This window comes from Bison bison, unplaced genomic scaffold, assembly GCF_000754665.1.
Source record: "Bison bison bison isolate TAMUID 2011002044 unplaced genomic scaffold, Bison_UMD1.0 scf7180017856539, whole genome shotgun sequence".
In the NCBI taxonomy this organism is placed as follows: Eukaryota; Metazoa; Chordata; class Mammalia; order Artiodactyla; family Bovidae; genus Bison; species Bison bison.
In genome coordinates this window covers 122,131-134,624 of record NW_011487112.1, presented here as the reverse complement: position 1 = coordinate 134,624, position 12,494 = coordinate 122,131, and the positions used below count along the sequence as shown (strand labels likewise).

At 59.7% G+C, this 12,494-nt stretch overlaps 1 protein-coding gene across 1 annotated transcript in view; it reads left to right on the top strand.

Annotated features, from left to right (window-relative positions):
* The first annotated feature begins 7,679 nt into the window (after positions 1-7,679).
* The window catches only part of CELSR1 (cadherin, EGF LAG seven-pass G-type receptor 1), a 50,759-nt gene continuing 45,944 nt past the window's right edge, over positions 7,680-12,494 (top strand). The window contains exons 1-5 of the mRNA XM_010859593.1: positions 7,680-7,685; positions 7,873-8,030; positions 9,359-9,522; positions 9,889-10,014; positions 12,252-12,418. Coding sequence (XP_010857895.1) covers positions 7,680-7,685; positions 7,873-8,030; positions 9,359-9,522; positions 9,889-10,014; positions 12,252-12,418 — 621 coding nt within the window. The remainder of the gene's footprint in view (positions 7,686-7,872; positions 8,031-9,358; positions 9,523-9,888; positions 10,015-12,251; positions 12,419-12,494) is intronic.

Here is a 12,494-nt window from a genome sequence, read left to right as displayed (position 1 = left end):
GCCGACATCAGAGTCATAGACTCCAGGGGTTCAGGGCGTGCACTTCTCGTGGGGCTTGAGGGGCCTCCCCTTTGTGTTGAGCAGCTTCTGGTCCACAGAGCCCCTAAAAGAAGGAACATGTGTAAATGTTCCAAGAAGGCACTGTGTAAATGGAAAGAACCCTGACCTTGAGCCCTCCATCTGTCACTGGAGAAGAGACCCCCTTGGAGCAAAGCTGCGTGAACTCCCGGGTTCCCAGAAAACTCGGAGAGCCTGCCCGGCCAGGCAGATACAGATAAGGGACCCGGCCTGGTGGGGACGGCAGCTCCGACGCTCCTGGCCCCCGCTCACCGGCCCCCGAGCTTGTCTGGTGAAAGGCCACACCTGGGGAGGATCTTTTCCAGAGCAAAAGGAGTCCCCACGGAGATCGCTGGGGCCGGTAGGAGGTGCTTCTTCATACGCAGTGCCGAGCGCACAGGCCACACTCGGTGGACCTCTGCCTCCCAGCCCTGGGTTTTCCCACGTCTGAGCAACTATCACAAAAGCACCTCCTTCGACCTGTGGCCGCAGTCCTCAGGAGTCGGGTCACTGCATTGCCTGAGAAATGGACAGCTCTGCGGTGGTTCGTGTTAAGGTGACCAGCTGATTCTGACCCTTGTGAAAAGTCTCCTCTTTTTAATGCTCCCCAAATAAGAAGGGTCCATTCTCACAGCACAGTATTCTGCCGGGCAGCCGGACACATGAGGGACTCAGAGCTGAGCGGTGCTCTGCGCCCTAGAGAAGGACCGGGGACTGCCGCGACGGCGCGCGGAAGCCCGGGCTGCTCGCCGCTCCTGGTCTGCTGCGTGTGGTTTTGCCGTGTGGCCGCTTGCAGGATCTTAGTTTCCCTGCGAGAAATTGAGCCTGGGGCCTTGGCAGTGAAACTCCCAAGTCCTAACCACTGGACTGCTAGGGAACTCTTGTATTTTCTTTAAAGGTGTTAAAAAAAGAAGCTATATATTTTTCATGCAGGAAAACAGCGTGGCGAAAATACAGGGAGAACGGCCGTTTGTGTGTATTTTGGCTTTCTTCCCGCCTTTCTTAGCAACAGCGCGGCAGCAACAAACTTCCTGGAATGTTCCCTTCACAAACGTCCCTGTGCATTTAATCCCACCCGGGAGGCCCCGTTTTCACCTCGGTTTTACAGCTGAACCTGGCTCAGGGGTCTGGGGTGGAGAGTGGGAGTCAGGGGACTCTGCTAAGTGGGGTAAGGATGTGACCTCTTGGCCTTTTGGAGGTGATGCTCGTTGGAGGCTGTGGACCTTGCTGTCCCCTGGCCCCTGCCAGCCTTGGGCCCTGGCTGCGTTGGTGTGACAGCCAGCCCAGTACCAGGGACTTGGCAGGGGGCCCGGGTCCTCTCTTCTGAATGACACTGGACTTAGCCTCTCTCCAGGAGATGCTGCCAAGCTGGGCAGTGTGTCCCCTGCCCCAGGTCCCCGGCAGGCGAAGCAGGCAGGAGCAGGTGCCCCTTTCGGCCAGCCGTGCGCCCTGCCTGGTGGCCCCGTCAGGCTTCCATGCAGCAGTGTGCTGCCCACGCCCTGGGGGACACTGTGCCCATCCTAGGGTGCGGGCGTCCCTTGTCTCAGAGGAAAAGGGTCAAGAAGGCCTGGGCTTAGGTCTTAATGTTAAATTCAAGAAGTAAATATGTTTACTGCTTCAGTTCAGTCGCCCAGTTGTGTCCGACTCTTTGCGACCCCATGAACCACAGCACGCCAGGCCTCCCTGTCCACCACCAACTCCCGGAGTCCACCCAAACCCGTGTCCATCGAGTTGGTGATGCCACCCACCACCTCATCCTCTGTCGTTCACTGCTTCATCTGGGGGAACTCTGAGCTCCTGCCAATTTCACTGAAGAAGGTTCTTGTTGCCGTTTAGGCACTAAGTTGCGTCCGGCTCCTGCGACACCATGGACTGTAGCCCATCAGGCTCCTCTGCTCATGGGATTTCCAGGCAAGAATACTGGAGTGGGCTGCCATTTCCTTCTCCACTGAAGAAGGTGGAATGACTTCTTTTTCTACATTTTATTGAAGTATAGTTGATTTACAATGTTGGGTTTAATTTCTGCTGCCCAGAAAAGGGATTGATAGATATTCTTTTCCACTGTGGTTTTACCCTGGGACATCGAGCATCGTTCCCTGCGGTGTACATGGATGTTGTACATCTACTCTATATTTAACAGTGTGCAGCCACTAACTTGCATCCCACCCTCCTTCTCTGCTCCTGCCTGGGTGGCTTTGGGGCAAATCCCTCCCCACAAGAGAGGTGGACCTAGCTCTCCATCGCAGAGCCCAGAGTCCCTGTGTGGAGGCCTGGTCAGTGCTCCGGGTCTGGGAGGTGCCGCAGCCTGCCTAGGGGGCGGGAGGGCATTCCCACTTGTGCGTTACAGGCGGGGAAGCTGAGCGTCAGAGTCGCTACCAGAGCATCCAGGGACTGTCTGCACGTGGGGCGCCCCCCAGACCCAACCTGGGCCCCCGGGGACGCAGCATCTTGATCTGCTGTTGGAGTTCCAGCAGAGTCCTGTTGGGAGGCTCCCTGGGCGTTTGGTTTGCATCCTGGAAGTGTGTGTGCCTGGGTGTTTTCTCCTCTCGTCCACAAGTTAACATCAGAGAGAAACACCACGCCTGCTTTGGAGGGGGGCCTACTCACCTTTGTGCCTGGACCGGGGCGGGGGCTCACCCACATTTCTCGGTGTGCCCATCGTCCAGTGGGCTTCGTTCGTCCAGCCGGCCCAGTCGTCGGGTCTGAGCCTCACACATACACGTTCCAGGCTGCATTTCCACTCTTTGTGACATTCCTCAGGCCCAGCCGTCTGTGAATTCTTTGATATGAACGTCAGTTAATCATTTCTGACACAGAGCGTGGATCTATTTTGTTCCCAAGACTTGCCCCTCCTGGTATCTGGTTTCGAGCCCCCACCCCACACCTCCTTCCCTTGCAACCAGCATTTGAAATTGAACCCCCATCCGCCTCCCTGATGAGGAATTGTCTGTAGCAGGTTAAAAGGCTGTAGAAATATGAGCACTTCGTGGGGACCAAGCCCTATTGTGTCACAAACAATCCCCATGGGCTGCTCCGGGACCCCTGAATGGAAAAGCCCAGGGAGGGGGTGTTGCTGCCCAGGGAGAAGAAATAGCTGAAGGGAAATAAAAAGGGGCAGACCCCAAGTGACGACTTGGGGCGGGTTCGCCGGGAGCCAGGAACCCGGATCCGCACAGATTTGCAAAGCTGGTTGTTTTGGTCCCCCCGATGCGCAAGGCATCCTTCAGAACTCTTCTCGGGGGTGGGCACGGTGGGCCTGTCCTCACTGGCCCCGATCCCGCCTGCCCGTGGTGGGCTCTGCTCGGGGCAGCCTGTGGGCACTGAGCAGTGTAGTCTGCCCCTTCTTCAGGCCCTGCCGGCTGGCCTGGGCCTCCAGCTCTTGGATCGTATGCTGTGTCCCCTCGGCCCCTGGGTGTCCACGCCAGGCCGCTGTGGGGTGGGGCTCGGGGTGAGAAAAGGGCAGGGATCCCCCGACTGGGATAGCTGCCCCCTGGGGCCAGGCCCCAGGAGGGAATGTCAGGGCTCGGGCCTTTACCTGTCCTGTGCCCGGAGCCCCTCTCGCTTGAGAAGTAAGGTGACTCATGTCCTGCCACGTGGCCCCTTTATTCCTGGCCGTCTTTTTCTCTTGCACAAACTTTAAAAATTCATCTTGAAGATGTGAAGGGGCAGCTCCTTTCGCCTTGCTGTCTGTTCTTTGCTCTGCCCCTCTGTGCCCACAGAGCCTTGCATGCCTTCTCCTCCCCAGCCCCAGTCTCGCCCTGGATGCTCGGGTGAACCGCTCACATCACAGTCCCTCCTGCCAATGCGCGGCTGGCCGTGTGCGCCTGAGCCAGGCGCCGTCGCCGCCTCACGATTGTCCTGATTCCTCCCCCCCACCAGCCATCCAGCCATGCTTTGTCTTCCCTCGACCAAGATGGATGAGCTGAACCCAGATCAGACACCCTTGCTGGGGCCTTTGTTCCTCCCAAACCCCCAAGTCAGGCTGACTGTGTCGACACACACACTTCCCAAGCCTGATGGAGAACGCTCGCTGCTCTTTCTGACTGTAATTGCTTGTGAGTCTCTCTAGGAAGGCTTTGGGATGCAGTTTATCCTTGTTTGACAGGTAGAAAAAACGGGGAAGGTGAATGGTGGGTGTCCATCCAATTTTTTTTTTCTAATTGGGTGAAGTTTACATAAACTTAACCATTTAAAGTGGCATTTAGTGCATTCATGATGCTGTGCAGCCACCACCTTTATCTAGTTCCAAGATATTTCCATCACCCTGAAAGGAAACTCTGTACTCATTACCAGCCCCTCCCAGCCCCCCACCATGCCCTCCCCCTGAAACCACTCCTCTACTTTCCGTGTCTCTGTCTGGACACATCACATAAATTGGGTCACACAAGGCGTGATGTGTGTTGCGTGGCGCAGAAGGCGTCTGTGCCAGGCGTCTCTCACTTCGCGTAATGTCTTGGAGGCTCACCCACATTGTCGCGTATAACAGTATTTCGGTCCTTTTTAATGGCTGAATGATAGTCCATTGAATGGATATACCACATTCCGTTTATCCGTTCACTTGCTGATGGACTTTGGGGTTGTTTTGCCTTTTAGCTGCTGTGAACAGTGCTACTGAGACCTTTTGTGAACAGGTTTTTGTTGAGTCCCTGTGTTCGGTTCTCTGGGGTCTATTCTTAGCAGTGGTTTCCTGGGTCACGTGGGGCCCCAGCTCAGTACTCCCTGAAGTTGCTCAGTCGTGTCTGACTCTTTTCGACCCCATGGACTGTAGCCTACGAGGCTCCTCTGTCCATGGAATTTTCCAGGCAAGAATACTGGAGTGCGTTGCCATATCCTTCTCCAGGGGATCTTCCCGACCCAGGGATCAAACCCACATCTCCTGCATCTCTTCCATTGCAGGCGGGTTCTTTACCACTGAGCCATCGGGGAAGCCCCGGGTCACGTGGCTGCTGTGTTGAACTCTTTGAGGACCCTCGTCCATGTGTTCTGAGTCACTGCAGTTTTGGTTCCTGTTACCCACAGCCTTCCCCCCAGCTCCCTTCTTGTTCTCCTGGCGATCCTGACCACACGTGGACAGTTGGCCTGGGCGTGAGGCTGGCCGGCCTGGCATTCTGCTGGTTCAGGAGTAGCGGCCGTGCTGCGGAGTCGGGCACTGGCCCTGGGATGTCGTGGCTCCTCCCCGAAACCTCCCTGTGCGTCTCTCCTGCTGGTACTCACAGTTCTTACTCTGCGGGTGCTCAGTTCTGTGGTCCAAAGGGCCATCTCTTTTGGCCCAGTGGCTGGTGGATATGGGAGCAGGAATGAAGAAGCAGATGCCAATCCTTGTTTGTTTCCCCCCGCCTTGCTGCTTCAATGAAGTAACGCCAGACTCTGAAATCTGTCTTACCAGTGAAACCTGTCTCACGTCTGTAAGTGCTGCTGTAAATACAAATGCTGATTTTTTTTGTTTTTTGTGTTTTTCTGTCTTTCCGTTTTCCTCCTCGTTTCCGTTTGAAGCCCGTGGCTCTGAGCTGCTGATTATCAGCAGCAGTTTACAACAACCACAGTTGTGTAGACAGCAGGTTCGTTTCACTAGCGCCTCCCAAGTATAAATGCTGTTTATGTCCTTCCCCTGAAAGGCTCACACCCATCCCCAAAAATGTAAATTGCAAGTTGTAAAGATAATACGGGGCTTGCACAGCTGGAGGACGGTTCTTTCCCCGGGATCGCACCTAATATTTAAGCGTCTCATAATAGGCACTTGGACGTGTTCTCTAAAGGGGACTGCTATTACAGAGCGAGAAAACAGGTTATTTTTTTACTTATCTAACTGTTGCTTAACCAAAGGTGAAATCTTTAAAGGAATAGCTTAGCCGACCTTGTGATCTCACCAACTGACGCAGAAGAAAATGGAGAGAATTACGCGCGAGCTGGGCCACCAAGGGCAGGGGCAGTCTTCCTCTGGCTCTACCTGAGAAGGGCTCGAGGGAGGCTCCGGCGTCTCACGTTGACGTCGTCCTGAGGTCCCTGTCGCACAGAGAGGATGGGTATTCCAACGTTAAACCTTCGTCTTGTAGACAGAGAGACAGGTGTAGTGATGGCCTTGTCCGGGTCGGATGGTGGCCAAGGAGGAAGCAGGAGGTTTGGCTGGGGTTGCCAGGTACAGTGACGTAGGCTGTGCAGAGCGCAACTCCAGGGTAAGGCCAGGGCGAGCGAGGCCTCCTGGAGTCACACAGCTCGGCCGCCTGGCTGGGCTCCTGTTACCAGAAACCCCACGTCCTGCCTTTCGGCCCGGCATCCTCAATCAAACGGAGACTTCTTTGTTCCTATTAAAAACTGAAGGTTTGGAGAAAAGGAAACCGAAGGTTTGGAATGAACTGTGTACTTGTTATTTCCCCGTGAAAAGACATCGAAGACGATTCAATTAAATTCTGTTTTTACAACTCCCCATTTCCAATATTATTATAAAGAAGCATCGAATTTCATCATTATAAACTCGACTGGACCCCAGACCTATCACGTGGAGGCCCTGAGCCCTTGCTCTTGGGGTTGATGGACAGTCCCCACTGGGACTGGGAGCAAATGTTCTCTGTGGGGGAGGAAGGAGCCCCCACACATCGTGTGCGGATGGTGAAGCGTGGTGACCCTCTGGGTTAGCCCACACGCCCCCTCAGGAGGCAGCGCTCGTCCAGGCTGTGCAGATGGGGAAGGGGCCCAGGTGCCTGGCCTGGCCCGAGCCTGCCCTCTGCATTTCCGGAACAGTGCCCCTTCCTGTATCACGTGGCTGGTGTGAACGGCGCTGTCTCCCATTAGGAGGAGTCTGAGGGCCATCTGGGTGGGTGTGCTGGGTGTCCTCGAGGGCTGGCCGGTGGGGGACTGGTGAGGAATGCCCAGGATGAGCGGGCTGCCCAGGGAGAGGGAGTCAGTCCTCGGACATGAACCCCAGCCTCCCCGATTGGGGAACGCACTCCTTCCAGAAGTGGGCAGGCTGCCCCCTGTGCAGTGGTCCCAGGGGATTCTTCTAAACAGCCCTGGGCAGGGAGACCAAGTGTGTGAGAACCACGGGGACACCGGGGAACGCGGGGAGCTGGGGAGGACGGTGACTGATCCGGGGCACAGAGGGTGGCTGACCTCGGGCCAGCCAAAGGGGCTGGAGGGTCACCCCCGGGCCAGGAAGAGCATGAGCCCTCGAGGGGTGAGCACCTGGAGTTACCATCCTCCTGGGCCAGATGAGGGGTACCCCGCCGGGTGTGGGAGCACTGACTGTGCAGCCCTCACCCCAGGAACCAGGTCAGGAGGTGCGTGGACATGGTCTGGCCAAGGCGTGGACTCACACGGATATTCAGGAGGGGTCCTGGGGCCCTGGTGTCGGCTGTGGGACGAGACACACAGACTAGGGGGCTGACGGCAGACCGGCCTTCTCCCCGGTCCTGGAGATGGGCATCTGGAGCCAGCTGTGTGCAGGGCCTCCCAAGGGCTGCAGGGCACGCTCCTTTTTGTCTCCGTCAGGGGTGCTGGCGCCCTTGGCTGTGGCAGCGTCACCCGCCTCTGGCTCCATCGTCACACGACGTCTCCCTGGGTGACTGTGTGTGTGAGGGTCTGTCCCGCTGCAGCACGCCCTCAGCCCAACCAGTTACGTCTGCCAGATGCCAGTTTCCAAACAAGGCCACATTCTGGGGTTCTGGGAGGGACGTAAGTTTGGGGGGCTCCCCGTTCACCCAGGACAGGTGGTTTGGAGACTAATTTAAGACCAGGCTAGTTGGGGGGCGTGTGCCGGGGCTGGGGAACCGGTTGGGGGCGCTGGCGGGAGGTCACACTGACGGCTTTCTCGTCCCCCAGCCCAACATCGGCCGCCTGGGCCTGCCCCACGGGCCGTCCGGAGAGAAGGTGGCTGTGGTGACCGTGGACGACTGTGACACGGCCGTGGCCGTGCGCTTCGGCAGCTTTGTCGGGAACTACAGCTGTGCTGCCCAGGGCACTCAGAGCGGCTCCAAGAAGTGAGTGTCCCGGGGGCGGGCCCTGCAGTGCGCCCTGTCCACAGCCACTGCACCAGAGGGGTCGCCCAGGACGGGCCGCAGCGCGGGGCACTCTGGGCCTGGAGTCCTGGCAGTCCCAGTCTGGGGTGAAGTCGCGTTTCATCCCTCATCCCTCGATATGTCAAAGCCTCCCAGAACAGGTCCCCTTAGACTCATCTGCCTAAGCGGTGGCCAGGCCACACCCAGAGTTGTGACGGCCGGCGTGCTGAGCCCAGAAGCCCTTGCCAGCCCTGTCTCCACGGGAGCCCTGGCTTTGTTCCAGAAAGCGCTGGTCCCTGCGATTCAGGTCTGGGTCAGTGAGCCCTCTGTTAGGTCCAAGCGGCTGCATCACCATGTGGATGCCGGGGTCCGTGGGGCCCATCGTAACCCCGGGCAGAGACATGCTGACCTGGATGTTTCCAGTCGAGAGGCAAGAAGGGTCCATGCAGGACTCAACTGGGATTGCTTGGGTGGGATATTCACTAAGCTCTTTGAACCCCACGGTTAGTTGAGCCTAGTCTGCTGGGGCATCTGGTATGAAACGTGCCTGTTTCCTAGGCTCCCCGCCCCCAGCTCTGGTGCAGGCGGGGCGCCCCCGGCTCAGTGATGGGACAGGTGTGCGCCCGCAGAGCCAGGGTTCGTGTTTGCTGTGACCTCCACTCAAGGTCGTTAGGGACCAGAGGCAGGTGGCACCACTGTTCGGCTCTGCGTGTCCTGTTGCCGTGTAGACAGGCCAGGCCAGCGGGCAGGACTCGGGGCGACCACCCGAAACCTCCTGTTGGTCGGGACCTGATGCGAGCGGGGAAACAGGCACGGAACGGCTGAGGGCCAGGGGCGGCCCTGGAAGCAGGATCTGCCGCATGTGTTCCGGCCTCTTGGCCGCCTGCTTCCTTGGCCTGCCCACCTGTTGGATTTACTGCTGCTCAGGGTGACAAGTCGGAGAAGGCAAAGGCACCCCACTCCAGTACTCTTGCCTGGAAAATCCCATGGATGGAGGAGTCTGATAGGCTGCAGTCCATGGGGTCACTAAGAGTTGGACATGACTGAGCGACTTCACTTTCACTTTTCACTTTCATGCATTGGAAAAGGAAATTGCAACCCACTCCAGTGTTCTTGACTGGAGAATCCCAGGGACGGGGGAGCCTGGTGGGCTGCTGTCTATGGGGTCGCATAGAGTCGGACACAACTGAAGCGACTCAGCAGCAGCAGGGTGATGAGTGAGCCTGCAGCCGAGGCAACGGTGACTGTATTGCAACGCCAGGGTGCCCCTCGCCAGCCCGCCATCTCAGCGGTTGACGTTGCCTCCACAGGTCCCTGGACCTGACTGGGCCGCTGCTCCTGGGGGGCGTCCCCAACCTGCCTGAAGACTTCCCGGTGCGGAACCGGCAGTTCGTGGGCTGCATGCGGAACCTGTCCATCGACGGCAGGCACGTGGACATGGCCAGTTTCATCGCCAACAACGGCACCAGGGCAGGTGCGGCGGGGGCATCATGGGGTCGCGGTGGCCAGGCAGGGAGGGCATCCTCCACCTCCTGGGCCCTCAGGCCTGCCACCGACCCAGACCCAGGATCCCAGGTCCCCAGGTGGCCCAGTCGGCTGGCGGGCTGGGCCCGCGGCCCCGGGCCTCCAGACGTGGGCGTTCCATGGCATCTCAGGTCTTAGATCCTGATGGCCCAGAGGGGCCCAGGTCCGCCCACCACCTCTCCAGCTATGTCCACGGGACGCATCTCCCTGCCGCGAGGGTCGGTGCTGAGAGACACGAGTAGACCCCCACCCCACCCCCTCGTGGGTCTCTGCTCCGTCTCGAGCTCTGAGCCCATGCCCTGCGCTCCATCTCCAGGCTGCGCTGCTCAGCGGAACTTCTGCGACGGGACCTGGTGTCAGAACGGGGGCACCTGTGTCAGCGGCTGGAACACATACCTGTGCGAGTGCCCGCTCCGCTTCGGCGGCAAGAACTGCGAGCAAGGTGAGAGCTGGCGTGGTGGGTGCCGGGTGCCCCAGCCTCCCGTGGTACGTGTGTCCCCAGGCCTGGGTCCTGGTGGGGAGCTGGGGGGAGAGGGCAGGCCAGGGCCAGGGCTGCGGGCACCATGGTGCGTGATGTTGGAGCAGAGGCCGGGCACCCAGGATGGGTCTGTAGGACCCAGCCCTTTGCGTGAGCCAGACCAGCGTGGCATGGGGGTGTCCACGAGGGCCAGAGGAGCGGGCGGGGCCTGGGTGAGCCTCCTGGGGGCTGTGTGTCTCCTCACGGGCACCCTGAGCTGCCAGGGGCAGCTCCCCAGGCCCCGCGCCCCCACGCCCCTTCTCACCACCCCGGGGCTCCGCCAGCTGGCCGCCTCCCCACCGGACCGCACACTTCGTGGGCATCAAAGCCTGGGCCTCCCCCCCGACCCCCCCCCTGCTGTTGTAGAAACTGGCAGGTTTTAAATGACTCGTTCATTTTGAGGCAACATGGTGTTAAATAAGAGCAGTGATTTAAAACCACTGACGCTCCTTACAGTCGAGGGGCCTAAAGGGGCAGGCGGAGGCCACACCAGCTTGGACCCTGTCCCTGGGTCTGCCTTACAGTCAAGGGGCCCAAAGGGGCAGACGGAGGCCACACCAGCTTGGACCCTCTCCCTGGGTCTGCCTGGAGGTGTTGTTGGTGTTGTCCAGTCGCTCAATTACGTGCGACTCTTTGCAACCCCGTGGACTGCAGCACGCCAGGTTTGGAGCTGCCCGGAGCCCGTTAGCAAGTTGATGGCCTGGGGAAGTCCTGCCTGTGGCCACCCGCTGGCCCCCAACCCACAGCCTCTCCGTAGAAGGCAGACGCTCCTCACCCCAGCCTGCAGGCCCCGAGGGATGGGCTCGGGATCTCCTGTGGCTGTTTGCGGGCGTGGGGACCACGGCTTCCCTGAGATTCCCTTAAGGAGGTGATGAGCAGAAGTGGGCGGGCCCTGTGATAGGAGGTTCTCAAGGGGAGCAGAGTTCACAGCGCGGGCGAGAGGGTGGAGCTAGCGGGCAGCCCACCTGTGCCGGGCGGTCCATCCTGCTCAGGGCCACAGCGACGGAGCTGAGACGCGTGACGTGGGAGCCGAGATGTTGTGTTACGACTGCAATCCTTGTCCTGGACGCGGTCACTGGTCAGGGCCCCCTGCTTTGTGTCACGAGGCAGCTGACGCCTTTCAAGGCCCCAAAGGTCTGCTTTCCGTGTAGCAGGTGGGCACGGCCCGTGCAGGCCCCATGGCCAGGTTAGGTCCAGCCCCAGCTGAACGCCACGTGCAGGAAGCTGGGGTCGCGGGAGGGGCAGAGGCCCCTGGGGGACACAGCACCATCGGGCCGCCTGCCCTCGGAGTTCCTGTTATGGAGGCTGGGAGCCTGGCTCCGACTGTGCCAGAGCAAACAGCTGCCAGGGCTGGGTTCCTGAGAACAGGAACCAGATGCTGGTGCCCACGGGGCCGAGGCCGCCCCCGTCTGGCATGCCCCGTGCTGCCCAACCTCGTGGGGATGGCCACGGGCCCACCTGGGGACCTGGGCTGAGGCTCTGGGAGCGGCCCTGAAGCCTGTGATATGCAGGGGTCTGGAGGCAGAGATGAAGCGGGGTGGGCTCAGCATCACCCCACCCACCGGTCTGTCTGTCTGGAGGCAGAGATGAAGTGGGGTGGGCTCAGCATCACCCCGCCCACTGGTCTGTCTGTCTGGAGGCAGTGATGAAGTGGGGTGGGCTCAGCATCATCCCGCCCACTGGTCTGTCTGTCTGGAGGCAGAGATGAAGCTGGGTGGGCTCAGCGTCACCCCGCCCACTGGTCTGTCTGGAGACAGAGACAAAGCGGGGTGGGCTCAGCGTCAGGTGTGTGTTGGGGGCGGGGGGCAGGTAGACTAGGCTCTCAGGGGCCCCCACTGAGCCCAAGGGTCCTGGGCTGTCCCGTTCTGCCTGCAAGCCCCTTCCCTTACACAGGCCTGCTTGAGAAGCCCCAGGCCTGAGCCTCACTGTCCAGGAGGGTGGCCTGTGTCCTGGGGGGTGAGAGGAGGTTTCTGCAGGGCCCAGAGTTCCTGGGCTCAGAGGGCAAGTGCTCTAAAGTAGAAGTCTGAGGTCAGTTCTGCATTAAAATAAGAAAGGCCCAGGGTTTCTCCCCTCCCGCTCCCTGGGGCCCTGTCCTGCCCTCTGCTGCTGAAACGGACTCTCAGGGGCCATCTGATGCGGGGAGCCTGTGTCTGTGTCCACAGTCATGCCCCACCCCCAGCGCTTCAGCGGGGAGAGCGTCGTGTCCTGGAGCGACCTGGACATCATCATCTCCGTGCCCTGGTACCTGGGGCTCATGTTCCGGACCAGGAAGGAGGACGGCGTGCTGATGGAGGCCACGGCGGGCGTGTCCTCCCGGCTCCATCTCCAGGTGAGTGGGAGCCCCGTCCCACCCCGGGCGCCTGCAGGACAGCTGTACACCCACGTGAGGCGACCAGAGGCTCCGG